This window comes from Podarcis cretensis, assembly GCF_951804945.1.
Source record: "Podarcis cretensis genome assembly, chromosome: 10".
NCBI lineage: Eukaryota > Metazoa > Chordata > Lepidosauria > Squamata > Lacertidae > Podarcis > Podarcis cretensis.
In genome coordinates this window covers 20,151,742-20,167,452 of record NC_137179.1, presented here as the reverse complement: position 1 = coordinate 20,167,452, position 15,711 = coordinate 20,151,742, and the positions used below count along the sequence as shown (strand labels likewise).

Sequence of the window (15,711 nt, the reverse complement as noted above, 5' to 3'; positions counted from 1 at the left end):
ATTAATCAGGCTCCATGATCACTGCAGATGGTGACAGCAGTCACGAAATTAAAAGACGCCTGCTCCTTGGGAGAAAGGCGATGGCAAACCTAGACAGCGTCTTAAAAAGCAGAGATATCACCTTGCCAACAAAGGTCCATATAGTTAAAGCTATGGTTTTCCCAGTAGTGATGTATGGAAGTGAGAGCTGGACCATAAAGAAGGCTGATCGCCGAAGAATTGATGCTTTTGAATTATGGTGCTGGAGGAGACTCTTGAGAGTCCCATGGACTGCAAGAAGATCAAACGTATCCATTCTTAAGGAAATCAGCCCTGAGTGCTCACTGGAAGGACAGATCCTGAAGCTGAGGCTCCAATACTTTGGCCACCTCATGAGAAGAGAAGACTCCCTGGAAAAGACCCTGATGTTGGGAAAGATTGAGGGCACAAGAAGAAGGGGACGACAGAGGACGAGATTGTTGGACGGTGTTCTCGAAGCTACAAACATGAGTCTGACCAAACTGCGGGAGGCAGCGGAAGACAGGAGTGCCTGGCGTGCTCTGGTCCATGGGGTCACGAAGAGTTGGACACGACTAAACGACTAAACAACAACAACAAATAATTAAAATTTTAAAAGTTTCCTCAATTATTCTTCCAGGTTTTGCAGGTTAACCAGGCAACATCCTGAAATCTTAAAGTCATAGCAAGCAATATCCTCCCATTAAAGTCAGTAAGATTTTAAAGTGCTTAGCTTTGATTAGATTAGCCTTCCCCAACCCTGTGCTCTCCAGAGATTGTTGGACCACAGCAGGGGTCAGCAACCTAAGGCCCATGGGCTGGAAGTGGCCCACGGAGGTCATTTGACCGGCCCCCGAACCGAGCTGCCCGCTCGTGTGCTGCGCTAAACCAGCGCAACGCAGTGCAGGGACTCGTTTCCGTGGCACCAGAAATTGCGTCTGCACAGACGCATACGCCGAAAATCGTGCATGTGCGTGCTAACACGGGTGCACAATCCAGCCCACAGAGGGATATCTGTGGGACCGATCTGGCCCAGGCAAGATAAATCTTGCTGACTGCTGAACTACAGCTCCCATCACTCCTGATTGCTGGCTACACTGGCTTGTTGTAGTCCAACAACATGTAAAGGGAACCAAGTTGGAAAAGTCTGGACTAGAGCATGATTAATTTGCTAGTTCTGCCATATTCTTTGGCATTGATGAGCATGAAAACAAACTCACATTAACACAATAGCTGCAGTACACTAAACAAACTTTCACTGGTTTCAGAAGGATTTGCTTCCAAATAAACAGGTTCAGACTTGCATTACATCTGCCTTAGAACTAAAATAGTTTTATATCTCCCTAGCTGCTAAGATTCTGCTTAAATAACAATACAGTAGCTGTATCACATATTGGTGAATGTTCAGGAGAAGGTAGTTCAGAGCTAGACGCATTGCCTTGACTCTCAAGGCTGGTATTCTGCCTTTTTAGAAGACTTCTTGTCTCCTAGCTCTGAAAGAACTGGTTTCTCAGAAAACTCCCCTGCTTTAAACAATTGTGGGTTTCTTCAGTATTGCTAGTGTGGTTTCAGAATTTCCCCATTAAACGCCCATATCGCAATGAGCAAATTACAGAAGTGCTCAGTTATTGTTTCCTGGTTAATGTGCTTAAGTCATTTCCCCCCTTAATTTTTATCAGTCCTGGGAACTTTCCCTCTTGGACGGGATCCATGGATTTTGCAACTGTGATTGTCGTAAGAAGGCACACATTTATATGGTAAAGGTAAAGGTAAAGGTACCCCTGCCCGTACGGGCCAGTCTTGACAGACTCTGGGGTTGTGCGCCCATCTCACTTAAGAGGCCAGGGGCCAGCGCTGTCCGGAGACACTTCCGGGTCACGTGGCCAGCGTGACATCGCTGCTCTGGCGAGCCAGAGCCGCACACGGAAACGCCGTTTACCTTCCCGCTGGTAAGCGGTCCCTATTTATCTACTTGCACCCGGAGGTGCTTTCGAACTGCTAGGTTGGCAGGCGCTGGGACCGAGCAGCGGGAGCGCACCCTGCCACAGGGATTCGAACCGCCGACCTTTCGATCGGCAAGTCCTAAGCGCTGAGGCTTTAACCCACAGCGCCACCTGCGTCCCTTCATTTATATGGTAGCAGCTACTTAATCCTAACATTGCAACTTGCATGTTAGATAGCGGTGCTAGAAAACTGCTTGCTTATCTAGCTATCACAGTTTTGTCCCATGAGCACACAAAGGAATGAGGTTACGTAATAATCCCTATAAGTATTCATGCCCGTAAAATGTTTGGTTCTCAGTGTTTATTTACAAGAACGTCAGTGGTGCCACAGATAGTTGTAGTATCTGGCGCTTCCTGATGGCGTGCTTGTAGTTATCAAATCTGTCCTCATAAGTGCCTCGTGGGTGTCAGGTCCCTGTAGTGGATTCAGGTTAACTTTATGGTTTATCTGACAACATTTAGGCAGGCTGGTACTATAGCCTAGATCACACAATTGACCCACAGAGTTTAGTCTGCTGAACTTGTTTGAGAAACTAGAACCAACTTGTTTGGGCAGACCATGCCACAGCACCTTTCCATCCCAAGAGGTGGTGCTCTGCCTCTTGAGACTTCATTGGCATTCTGCAGAATTTGATCTTCCACTGCCTATGACCAGCAGTGGAGGGCAGGGGCGCCGACTTATAAAAAATATTGGGGGGGGGGGCGGGGGCCCATACCGACTTATAAAAAATATTGGGGGGGCCCAAGACCTCCAAACCGCTGCTGCTGGGGGAACGAAAGGGGCGAGCCCCGGGCTGCCCCAACCTTAAGTGAACCTGTGAGGGCCCGCCCTTTGCGGCAGCCGATTGGCTGCTGCCATGGGCGGTGAATATTAATGAGCTAGGGGGAATCCCCGCTTCTCGCGGGGCTGACGCCAGCCCCGCGAGATTGTTGATGGGTCGAGAGCCCGCAACCCCACCCCCTCTCTAGATCGGAAGTGGCTTTGTTTTAACTCATTACTGAATGTATTTTAAAAGGTAACTATCGTCAAACAAGGAAAATAAAAAATACCAACATAATTTTGTGATTTTACAAAGCATAATATAACTAATAATTTTCTTAAATTATTGGGGGGGGGGCTCCGCCCCCCCAAACGAATTTTTGAGGGGGCTCGGGCCCCCTCAGGCCCCATGGAGTCGGCGCCTATGGTGGAGGGTCAACCATTTGCTGTTAATATGGTACGCTCTGCTAAAGGAAAGCAGCTATGGCTCTACTGTACATGTTGGATGATGATGATCTTGGGAGCCTGTATGTGTGTGCTTAATATTCACAAGACATTTTGTCAAGGTTTGCAAGAGATCAGTTTATCTAAATAATGCATATTAGTGAATGTGAAGTTTTGTGGTGGTTATGGAATATTCAGGTCACCATGGAATGTTTTGAGATGGCTTGGGGTCTAGCACTCGGCATTAAATGATACTTACCTATTATTTTTCAAAAGCGCATATTTGTATTCACCATGTCCTCCTTAAAAAGGAAATTGCTTACATTGTAATGGGCCAAAAGATGATTTGATGCATGGGGGGGGGGGAGGAACTGGAAGTAAAAAGAGAAATGGATTTTGTAGCCATTTTACTTCACCTCTTTTAATAGCATTTTGTTCAATAGCAATTAAAATTCATAGTGTGATGAGGATGTGAGAATAGAGTTAAATTTTTTATGAGGTTGTGACCCTTTAAAATCACAAAAGAGCTGTCTCCCTTTTTCTCCAGCCAAGTATTCATTTGAAGAGAATATATTATTATTCACTTGCTTCTAGGGGATATTTTCCTCCTAACTTCCTATTACGAATGCTTATTTGGTGTGCTGTTGGCCCAATCTAGTCTTTTTCCATTTTATTTTTTTCGATTTACTCCTGGAAATCTGAATTTCTCCATGCCTCTGGCAAATCATTGGTAATGCTGTGAACATGACAAAACCTCTACTTCGATGAAAGCCTTGCGTGTCGTTCCTCCTGCAATTGAAGTCAAATGCAATCCCTCCACTTTTATACAACATACGTTTTCTGTAGATAACTGCTTAAGAACGCCACCACCTCCAAAAGAAACCAGACACAAAAGGATTAACTGTGTCATCAGTTGAAAACATATGCAAATTTTATTTGTAAATGACCAGAATTTGATCCTTAGATCATATTCCTTTAAGTCTCACCAGTGGTTGCAGATTGCAACCTCACTTGAATATGAGAGGATAGGGGTTGGCACATCACTCTGTCATGAATTACCACTAGCAAGGTGTGAACACTTACCCTCAGTTCTCTGAACATAAAGTGGGGAAAGTTGTGACCTACCTCAAAGGGTTGTGGTGAGGTAGGCAAAGGATTGTGACATTCTTGTGGCTTAAAAGTGCTGTCAAAAGTATTGTTAGATAAAAGTTCTTTCTAAATAGAAAGGGCACGATCCAGCCTGCATTGTGCACCTTTAAACCCTGTAGATTCCATGGGGATAGAGTTAAGCTTGCTTAAGGGTATCTCCTGTTGAAATTAATGACACTTGTAGCTGCCCTGCTCCATTTATTAACTTTTATCAATGAATACCAAGGGTACCGCAATCTGGAGGTATTGCAGGCTGAGGTTAATTGTAGTCAGGCTTATTTTTACCTAAACAGATCTTATAACAGTGATTTTCAGTTGGCTGCACGAATTTTAATGGGTCATTTGCAGCCTAGTCTGACGGGCAGCAGCTCTTCTGGGTCTCAGACTGAAATCTTTCCCATTACCTGCTCCCCTATTCTTTTTTAAAACTGGTGATGCCAGAGTCCGTGTCTTTCTACGTGCAGAGCTTTACTCCTGAGCTGTGATCCCTCCTGTATAACACTTCCATTCTCTGTGGTGCATCAGCAGCCTTGAGGTGGTAAATTTCCATTATCCATTTTTGCGCTGTGCGAAAAGCTGCTTCTTTTTGTCGCTCCTGCATCTACTGCCAATCAGCTTAATTAGGTGACCCTGAATTCTAGTACGATGCAAGGGGGAGAAATGATGTTTTTCGATTCAGCCTCCCATGCCATCCATAATTCTGTATTTCATATTCCACACATACACACACACACACACACACACACACACACACACACACTGTCCTAAGTAGCTATTTATTTTCTAAGCTGACAAGTCCGAAAACCTTCAGCCTTTCATTCTAAAGAAAGTGCTTCAACCCCTTGATCATTTGGGGAATTTGGCGTACTCACGTAATGTATCCAGTTTCCTCAATTCATATGCTCTAAGAACTTCGGGCTGAACTTCCTGAGCAGCAGACTTCCCACCACTTGGTACCAAGGCAGCATCTGAAAAAATGCCACACACTAATGCATGCTCCAAGTATTTGCATTTTGGTTGATAGCCTGGTAGGCAGAGTGGTCATGTTTCCTACTTTACAGAGGATAGTCCACTGTTTGAAGGAGTTGTCTGTTTGTCGGTCAGTCCGGTCCAAGTCCATTTGAAACTTGATGGAAACTAGAACCCTCAGAAGGGAGAGCAGCAGGGGCACTGAAGTTGCCCATCAGCACTCAGGCCACCAGGTTACAGTCTTCCCCATTATTCTGAGATGTGTTTCTGCTTAAATTTGCATCCATACCTATAAATCAGCATATGGAAATTCTTTGAACATCTGTTATCTTGTTTTTTGGTGGCACATTTCCTTTTGTTGTTGTTGTTGCTGTTAATGATGTGCAAGTGAGCTCTCTGCTCTTACGTAGTCTCCTGCAAAAACACACACAGGAGCAAATATATGCAGCCTTGCAGGAATCAAGTGTGAAACAGTCTCAATTCCCACATATGTTTAATAATGGAGGAAAGAGGACTTCCGGAGGCGGCGCGAAACAGCAATGGCGGTCCTCTTCGTGCTCTGAAGAGGGGCTCCGCAGAAAAGGGTCGTTCGCTGCGGCATAGCGGCGACCCATCAAGAAAAACCACGGGCAGAGTGAGCTCGTGGCCGTGGGACTCGGCGGGCGCCAGAAGCCCCCCCAGAAACGGAGAAGGAACCCCGTAAGGGGCTCCGGAACGTGAAAGGGGGAGCGGCGCTGTGAGTTCATCGCTCTTTCTGCGGGAAGCAAAGCCACGCGGCTGCTGCTGATGAGCGCCGACCTTTCTTCTTGGAACATCAGATTTGCAACTACAACCCGTGAGTAAGGGGACTTAAAAATTATCGGGACTAAAGTATTTAATTTGGCTGAAAACGGGAAACGTAACCAGGAAGTCCGTTTCCCGACCGTGCTAAAGAGATCAAAGCAAAGTTTGACAAGCGGGAAGCGCTTTGAAAGAACTATAAAAAAGATTGGATTATCGTGCAGACTATTGAACTTTTGGCAGGGATTAAAAGAGACAATTTCGGAGTATCTATGCTGATTTTCTGACTAGATCTTCCTTCTTCCTTTGGGATTTATAAATAATTGAAGAAACCAAATCTGTGGGCTGCCAGGGTAAAGAAGAACTGTCAAACTGCCAAACTGCTGATATTGTTTTTAAGGTTGAAAGTGTTGCATGTAAACGTTACACCATAGAAGAAATAGGGAAACTGTTTCTTGCACCCTCTCTGAGACTTTGTATTAAGTTGGGGAAAACTTAATGCTAAAAAGAAACTAAAAGACCTTTTAGAACTTCAGTTGTTTCTTCTTTGGATTATTGGGACTGTAAAGAAGGAAAAACCTCTTTCTTTCGGTTGAACTTTATTACTCCCCCTAGAGGACTTTGGATTTATAATTCTCTGGGAACTATATTTTGTTTTGATTCTCTGCTGCCTGGTTGTTTATACTTTGGAACTGTCTCTCTCATGGGAACACATACAGTCTGACCTTGATACACAGACGGGATTGGAATGAGTGACGCAGGGAAAACAAGGCTGGCTAAAATAAAGGCAAAACAATTGGTACAAACAACTTTGACTTCCCAACCACGTAGATCATCTGTCCCAGCTGTTCTAGAAATACAAAAAGGGGCTGTTGAGCAGACATCTACAGGGGATATGGCTTCAGGAGGATCTGAAAAAGTTTTAAATCAGATCCTAGAACAACTGGCAATTCTAAATAAAAAGGCGGATGAACATTCGACTAAAATTGATCAAGCCACATCCTCAATAAATAAATTGACTGACCAGGTGGCTCAACACACACAAGCAATTGGGAATCTTCAAGAAGCAACAGCAGAGAATCACAAACTGGCTGAGGAAGCCAAACAAAAAGCAGAGGAAGCCAACTTGAAAGTTGAGGCATTAAAGGTGGAGGTGAAGCCGTTGCATAAACAGATTAGTGAACAGCAGGCCTACTGGTCGATGACTGAACTGAGAAATCGGGAAAGCAATCTTAGACTTAGAGCTATTCCAGAACTTGAACAGGAAGAACTGATTGGTTATCTGACATTAGAATTTTCAAAGTTCTGGGGTATTGAAGAGGATAAGGATTTTAAAATTGTGACTGCTTTCAGATTGGGAAGAGTGACGAGGAGGGATAAACCCAGAGACTGTTTGATCATTTTAAGATCTAAGCAAGAGAGAGATAAAATATTAGGCCTTCATTTTGGAAAATCACTTGACATCCACGGCAACAGAGCTGAAATTTACAGACACATACCAAAACAGCTTTTGGATCTTAGAGCGACGTATATAGAACTTGCAAAATTACTGAGAGGCAACTCAATTCCTTACTAGGTGGGAGTTTCCTCAAGGACTATCTTTTAATTTCAAAGGAAAGAAAGTTAAAATTAGAACAGCAGAAGACCAACAAAAGTTCTTGAACGACCACGAAGAGGATCTACAGAAAGGGACAACAGGAGCCTGGCCACCGCCACCGCTTACACCTATACTGGCACCTACTCCCTCGGGACCAGAGGACCAAAAGAAAGGGACGTCACCACAGGACCAATAGATTGACCCAGAATGTCTCTGCAGCTTCTTAGTTGGAATATAAATGGCGGAAATTCCCCAGAGAAAAGAAGAAGAATTTTTCATATATTGAAAAAAGAACAATTGGACATCATCTGCTTGCAGGAAACACATGTGACCAGGCTCCATAGAAAAGTCTTGATTAATAAAAGATTAGGCCAAGAATTCATCTCATCGGATAAAGTAAAGAAGAGAGGAGTGGTGATTTATGCAAAGGAGAGCCTGTCACCAAAATTTTTATTCAAAGATGAGCAAGGAAGAGTTTTGGATATTGAAATACAGGCCCAAGGAGAAAAATTTTTGCTATTAGGAATTTATGCACCGAACGAGGGGAAATCAGAATTTTATAGGGAACTGCATGAGACAATTCTGGACTATTTGGACTACACCAACATCATTATGATGGGAGATATGAACGGAGTGGTCTCTACAAATATGGATAAGTCACAAGACCTAAGTCTAACAAAAGATGGCAGACTACCCAAAACTTTTTTTGAACTAACTGACAATATGGACTTAATCGATATTTGGAGGACTAAGAATCCCTTAGGTAGAGAAGGAACTTTCTTTTCTGAGGCTCATCTGTCATGGACAAGAATAGACCAAATATGGACAACTAGAAGGCTGGCACCTATGATTAGAAAAGTGGAAATCTGCCCAAAAACTTGCTCCGACCATAACGCTATGAAAATGGAATTAAGACTTACTCCAATCGGCTCCTTTAGATGGAAAATGAATGACACCCTATTAACAGATCAGGAGATTGTGAAGAAGGCCCAAAAAACCTTGAAAGATTATTTTGAAATAAATTTGAATACTACGGTGGAAAGGAGAACAATCTGGGATGCAAGCAAAGCAGTTATGAGAGGGTTTCTGATAAAACAGAACACGATAAAGAAAAGAATCTGGAATGGGAAAAAAGATAAGATTTTAGAGAAGATAAGAGATGGAGAGAAAAAGTTGAGATCTAAGCCAAAATCGAAGGAGATCTTGAGAGAAATTAAATTTTACCAAGCACAGTACGCGAAACTGATAAATCAAGAAGTTGAGTGGAAAATTAAACAAATGAAACAAAGATCATTTGAATCAGCTAACAAGTGTGGGAAACTATTAGCATGGCAATTGAAAAAGAGACAAAAATTGAATACAGTCACCAATCTAGAGATTGAAGGGAAAGATATCCAGAAACCCGAAGAAATTAGGAAGTGTTTCCAGAGATATTTCAAAAAGCTCTATACTCAAGGGCCACAAGAGGAGAAGGAGATAGACCAATTTTTGAAAACAAATGGTTTACCAAAACTTGCCCAGGAAAAGAAAACAATCCTGAATCATAAAATAACACAACAAGAAATAGAGGGTGCCATCCAGAATATGCAACTAGGCAAATCTCCAGGTCCGGATGGGCTTACCTCCAAGTATTATAAGATATTGAAAGATTATTTGATACAACCATTAATGGAGGTATGCAATCAGATTTTGGAGGGGAAGAAGGCACCGGAATCGTGGAAAGAAGCCTTCATCACATTGATCCCTAAAGTGGAAACTGAAAAGACTCAACTTAAGAACTACCGTCCCATCTCACTCCTAAATGTGGATTACAAAATTTTTGCAGATATTTTGGCAAGTAGATTTTAAAAAGTATTAAATGAAGTAATTCACAAGGACCAGGCAGGCTTTCTCCCAGGAAGACATTTGTCTGATAATACTAGGAATATTATTGATATTTTGGAACTTTTGCAAACCAACATTAATACAAAATCAGTGTTAATTTTTGTTGATGCGGAGAAGGCCTTTGATAACATTTCTTGGAGGTTTATGAAGAAAAATTTGGAAGGGATGGGAGTGGGACGGGGGTTTGAAAATGGAATAGAGGCAATTTATTCAGAGCAGAAAGCTAAACTGATAGTAAACAATGTGGTGACAGAAGAATTTAAAATTGAAAAAGGAACACGACAAGGTTGCCCCCTATCCCCTCTGTTATTTATTTCTGTTCTGGAGGTGCTTTTGAACATGATTAGGGAAGACCGGTTGGTACAAGGAATACAGGTCGGAGTGAAACAATTTAAATTGAAAGCTTTTGCAGATGATTTGGTTTTAACACTACAGGAGCCAGAATCTAGTACGAAGAGAGTGTTAGAATTAATTTATGAATTTGGTCGGGTAGCGGGGTTCAAACTGAACAAGCAAAAAACCAAGGTTTTGGAGAAAAATCTGACACCTTTGGAAATAGATGGGTTTCAGAAAGAGACAGAGTTAAATGTTGTTAAAAAGGTAAAATACCTAGGGGTAAACTTGTCTGCCAAAAATTTGAATCTATTTAAAGATAATTATGAAAAATGCTGGTCAGAAATTAAGAAAGATTTAGAGATCTGGTCAAGATTGAAACTTTCCTTGTTGGGTCGAATTGCAGCTATAAAGATGAATGTATTGCCGAAGATGTTATTTTTGTTTCAGACCCTACAGATCATGGACAGAGTGGAGTGTTTTGCGAAGTGGCAGAAAGATATTTCTAGGTTTGTCTGGCAGGGTAAAAAGCCCCGAATAAAATTTAAAATATTAACGGATGTAAAAGAGAGAGGGGGGTTTGCCCTGCCAGATTTAAGGTTATATTATGAAGCTGCGGCTTTCTGCTGGATGAAAGATTGGTTACTCCTTGAGAACACTGACGTCCTAGATCTGGAAGGGTATAATAATGTTTTTGGATGGCATGCATATTTGTGGTACGATAAGGTAAAGGTTCATAAAATGTTTAAAAACCATATTGTCAGGAAAGCTATATTTATGGTCTGGACAAAATACAAAGACTTATTGGAAGGTAAGACCCCGAGGTGGTTATCACCAGCGGAGGCCAAGGTTCGAAAAAAACCCAATATGGAGGCCGGATGGCCGAAATACTGGGAAATAATAGAAAAAATTGGAGATAATTGGAGGCTGCAGAGCTTTGAAAAATTAAAGAATAGGGTGCAAGACTGGTTTCATTATGCTCAAATTCAAGAGGTTTTTAAGTCAGACAAAAAAATAGGATTCCAGGTGGAAAAATCGAAATTAGAGACAGAACTGTTAGAACCTAAGACCAAGGCGCTTTCGAGAATGTATAACTTGCTGCTTAAATGGAACACCCAGGATGAGATAGTCAAATCAGCCATGATAAAATGGGCTCAGGATATTGGGTACAGCATTATGTTAGAAGACTGGGAAAGGTTATGGACCACTGGAATGAAATTCACGGCATGTAATGCCCTGAAGGAAAATATTATGAAAATGATATATAGGTGGTAAATGACCCCAGTCAAACTTGCAAAAATATATCATCGGTCTGATAATAAATGTTGGAAATGTAAGGAGGCTGAAGGGACATTCTTTCATCTTTGGTGGACTTGTCCAAAAGTGAAGGCCTTCTGGGAAATGATCTATAATGAGTTAAAAAAGGTGTTTAGGTACACCTTCCCTAAGAAACCAGAGGCCTTCCTCCTGGGCATTGTGGACCAAAAGGTGTTAAAGAAGGATAGAACTTTTTTTATGTATGCAACTACAGCAGCAAGAATACTCATTGCAAAATATTGGAAGATACAAGACCTTCCTATGCTGGAAGAGTGGCAGACGCAGTTGATGGACTATATGGAACTGGCTGAAATGACTGGCAGAATCCGAGATCTGGGAGAAGAGACAATGGAAGAGGACTGGAAGAAATTTAAGGACTATTTACAAAAACATTATAAGTTGTATGAATGTTAAGAATCTGCATGACTTGGAAATTTTAGCTCCTGCAATTAGATTAGGAAAATAGAAAGTTAAGTTATAAGTAAGAAAAAGTTGAAATTTAAAGTTATTTTATGTATTATCTTAAGGTATAAATATTTGACAAAAGGTACTTTAAATTTAGAAGTAAAACACTCTGAAAGATATAAATAAGATACGAAACAAGGTAATAATTTGCTGATATGTTTATTGTAAAGAACGCAGGGTGAGGGAGATGTGGGAAAGTCCAGTTAGTAACCTAAAAATGTATTTTGAAAGTTGGATTGTTTTTCTTTCTTTCTTTTTTCTGGTTTGTCCTTCTTTTTCTTTTCTGTAAACTGAAAATGTAATAAAAATTTTAATAAAAAAAAAATAATAATAATGGAGGAAAGAAATAATGCCATTTTACCATTTGGGGTTAGTTCCTGTTTCTCTAGCTCTCTGATCAGATAAAACATAGTTAAGTTACTAAGCCTTGCAAACATCCTTTCTTTGAGATTATTCTTATCCAGAGTCAGACTTCGAATGTTTAGCTGTTTGCCCATTAATATCAAACACTCTGAAGAGAAATCAAATAGCAAGTTTGATTTCATAAAAAGTCAGGAGACTTAGATGCTGTTGCTTTATAATAAACACACTGGAATAAAAGCAAAGGAATGTTAGACAACAAAAGCAGATTAGCTTCTGGTGCTACCTGCAGGGACTGTAGATTTAGCAGGGACTGTAGATTTAGCAGGGACTGTAGATTTAGCAAACAGCTCTTTGGGCAGAAAATTATATTTTGGCAATATGTAAGATAGAGTCAATATATATGGATAGTTTTGTAAGGAAAATAACCTTGCATGTTAGTTTAAATGGAGCAGTGTTGGCTGTTATTTTAAATATGGAATGGTTTAAGGAAACACATGAAAATTGTATAAAAACTATATTTGTAATTAAAAAAAACTGAACCAGAAGTTCAGTGTGAATGTTTTTTTTTTAAAAAAAAAAAATCTATTAAGCGTATTACGAGTGTCAGAGCTGCCTCTAGGTCCCAGCTCACAGAGGACCAACGCGAGGCTGTAGTAATGTACAAAAGTCTTTATTGAAGTTCAGTTTCCATTTCAAAGCCACAGCGTGCAGCCCTACGTCTTAAACCCTAGATCGGCGAAGTCCCGTCTGAGTCCCCTCCCCTATGACACCAGTTTAAGATCCTAGCCCTGCTCCACCTTTTACGCTGCTCTCTCCTCCTCTGGGTCCTCCTGCCCGCTGGGGCATTGCCCTTTCTGGACTCTTCCGACACTGAGTCGCTTAGCTCCTCCCCCTCCCTCCGGCGGGCTTTAGGACCCGGTTCCTAATCCTCATTCTCTGCTGTCCCGCGCTCCTGTACATTTGAACTTGCCTCTCGCGCCAGCCCAGTGACCTTTCTCCTAACCGTTACACTACTTCGGTCACTGCTTCCCTCTTCCGGGACACTGGCCGGATCTGACCTCTCCTCTGTTGTCCGACTTTCTGATGGAGGCGTGGTCAGCCCTGCCTTATCTTCTCTCCCTGGTGGGGAATGCACTGGCCCCGATCCTTGGGACTCTTCCCCCCCACTCTGCTCTGGGGGGGAAGCTGGTCCTGATTTCCAGCTACTGCTCTGGGAGTCCCTGCTGCCCCCTTGCTCCTGGGGCGTTCCCCTTGGGAACCCCCTACCCCTGGCCACTGGCACCCCCTTCTGTGAATCTTCCGATTCGCTGGATAGGCTCATGGAATCCCTCGGTCCACTGTCCTCTTCTCCTACGCTCCCCTCGGATTCTTCCCCTTCGCTCTCCATCTCCTCTCTTCCCTGTGCCTCTGCTCCTGAGCCCCTGACAACGAGACTTTTGATTCATAAGATCATATTAACTTGGCGAATTTAACTAATTAAGAGTTCACTATTAAGGCAGATTATTGTAGATTCCCCCCCCCTTTCCTTTAGAAGCCCCAAACAGCTTATATTAAAAAGAAAATGCTGCAGACAAAATGCTCCAGTTAAACAACAATACATTAAAAAGCTAATACATAATTATAATAAAAATGATGCTAAAAATTATATTAAACCATGTTAAAAACCAATTCAGTTTAGCATGGGAGAGAGGCAGTAAAAACCAAAACAAGGCAAAAGAAATGACCTGGTTCAAGATTATGTTAAACCGTATGTCAGCATTAGGCAAATAAGTGTGCAGAAGACAAGAGCATGCAATAGCAAAAAAAGACCGAGGTATATCTTATAATTACTAACAGAATGTAGTGTACTTAACATATTTTTTCCTCATTATGTGGCATGTGGGAACAGAGCTTTCCTCCCATTGTGAATAGCAAGCTTGTGGGGTGATACCCAGCTCTGAATTGGAACATTACGGACAGAAGGTTAACCTCCTCCAAAAAATATATATCCCATGACCCTGATCTCTCTCCCCTCATCTGCACCATGGCTATTTAGTTGTTATTTTAAAAGCTCTGTGGCACCAAATGGATAGTCAGAAAGGGCTAAAGTCTTAAAAGTGTCCTATATTGTTCTGAGTTTCCCAGCCAGTATGAGGTAGACTAAAGTTGAGGATCTTAGTTGAAGGAGCATTTTCTTCCAGATTTAAAAACTGTTTGCCAAGGGCAATAGTTGAAAACCTTGACCTTGGAGAATTTCCCCAGGAACTATGACTTGGGATCACACCCATGGGGAGCTGCTTCCCTCATTATTTTTCCCAACATGGAAGTTCTGTGATGGGGAGAGTATGGATTTTACAATATCCGAAGGACAGGGTATATGTATATGTGTATGTTTGTGTTCTTTTGTCCTAGGTACACTGACTACCTGGTTTCTATAGCCATGGTGGAAGCTACTCTCATACAACTTTATGTATTGCAGAATTACAATTCCCTCCCCCTACAGTAAAACCAAGGGTAGCCACCACCGTGTCCTCCAGCTGTTGCTAAACTAAAACTCCCTGTAGAGTTGATGAGAATTGTGGTCCATCAACACCTGAAAGGCACTACTTTGGCTACCCCAATTTAATATTTGGATCATAAAATTGAACTTTTGGAGTTGCCTAATATGTTCTGCAGGTTTTTGAGAACCAAAGTGCAACTAGATGTTGCCAAGAGAGAAGGAGCAGGAACCACACTGAGTGTCCTGGCACTTTCTCCCTCAGAACATTCAACTCAGGGATGAGGACCCCGGGATGAGGAGGACTCTACCTCCCATCAGATCCAGCCAGGCTGGCCAATTATGATGGCAGTTGCAACATATGGAGAGCCAGGACTCTAATCTTCCTTCACCACTGAGCTAGGCTGGTTGGAGTTGGTGGTAGTTGGGGTTCAGTAACATCTAGAGGGCCAAAGGTTCCCCATCCCTGGTCTAGCTTAACGAAACATCTGACAGGATGTCACCTCACCGTGTGTTACCCTACCTCACATCATTGACTTAGGCAGTGGAAGCTGGGCAAGATGTAGTGAAATTGCAGCATGCATTGTGTTAAGTTAGTTATGTTGAAGAGTGAGCAAAGAGACACAGAGGAGTAATGACTCCATCTAGCAATATCTTGCCCCACTATGAGAGAAGACCAGATAATGCACGGGACCTGCACTCTTGCTGGTTATGCTAACCTCTGTGAAAGAACCTCAACCATTGCATCTTGCTATAATTCTTTCTCTCCCTCCTCCTTCCCTGATTGCTTTTTCAGTATGGGGTACTGCATCCTCTTGGTCCACGGCTTAAACAAGCTTTGTATGTGGCTAAATAAATGGGGAGCCACTGCAGCGACCCTCTCGGCTTTGCTGCTCTTGCTGTTCTCGTGGAAAACAGTGAAGCAGAATGAAATCTGGCTGTCAAGAGAGTCCCTTTTCAGGTAAGATTGATCTAAGGTGAGGGGCGGGCAGCAAGGCTGGGGAAACACTTTGGCTTTGTTGGGGTTCTCCAAGGCCCACCAGTAATATTTTTCATACCTTACCTGAAGAAAGCATATTACTTGGAATATGAACAGTACAATATGTATTTTAGCCACTCTATAAGCAGGTGATAGTGTGGGACAGAGAGAGAATGGATTGCTAGGCAATGCCTC

General features: G+C 42.3%; 1 protein-coding gene across 1 annotated transcript in view; it reads left to right on the top strand.

Annotated features, from left to right (window-relative positions):
* Positions 1-15,711, top strand: part of TMTC1 (transmembrane O-mannosyltransferase targeting cadherins 1) — a 148,756-nt gene that overhangs the window by 87,488 nt on the left and 45,557 nt on the right. Inside the window, exon 10 of the mRNA XM_079992336.1 lies at positions 15,334-15,498. Within this exon, the coding sequence (XP_079848462.1) occupies positions 15,334-15,498 (165 nt within the window). The remainder of the gene's footprint in view (positions 1-15,333; positions 15,499-15,711) is intronic.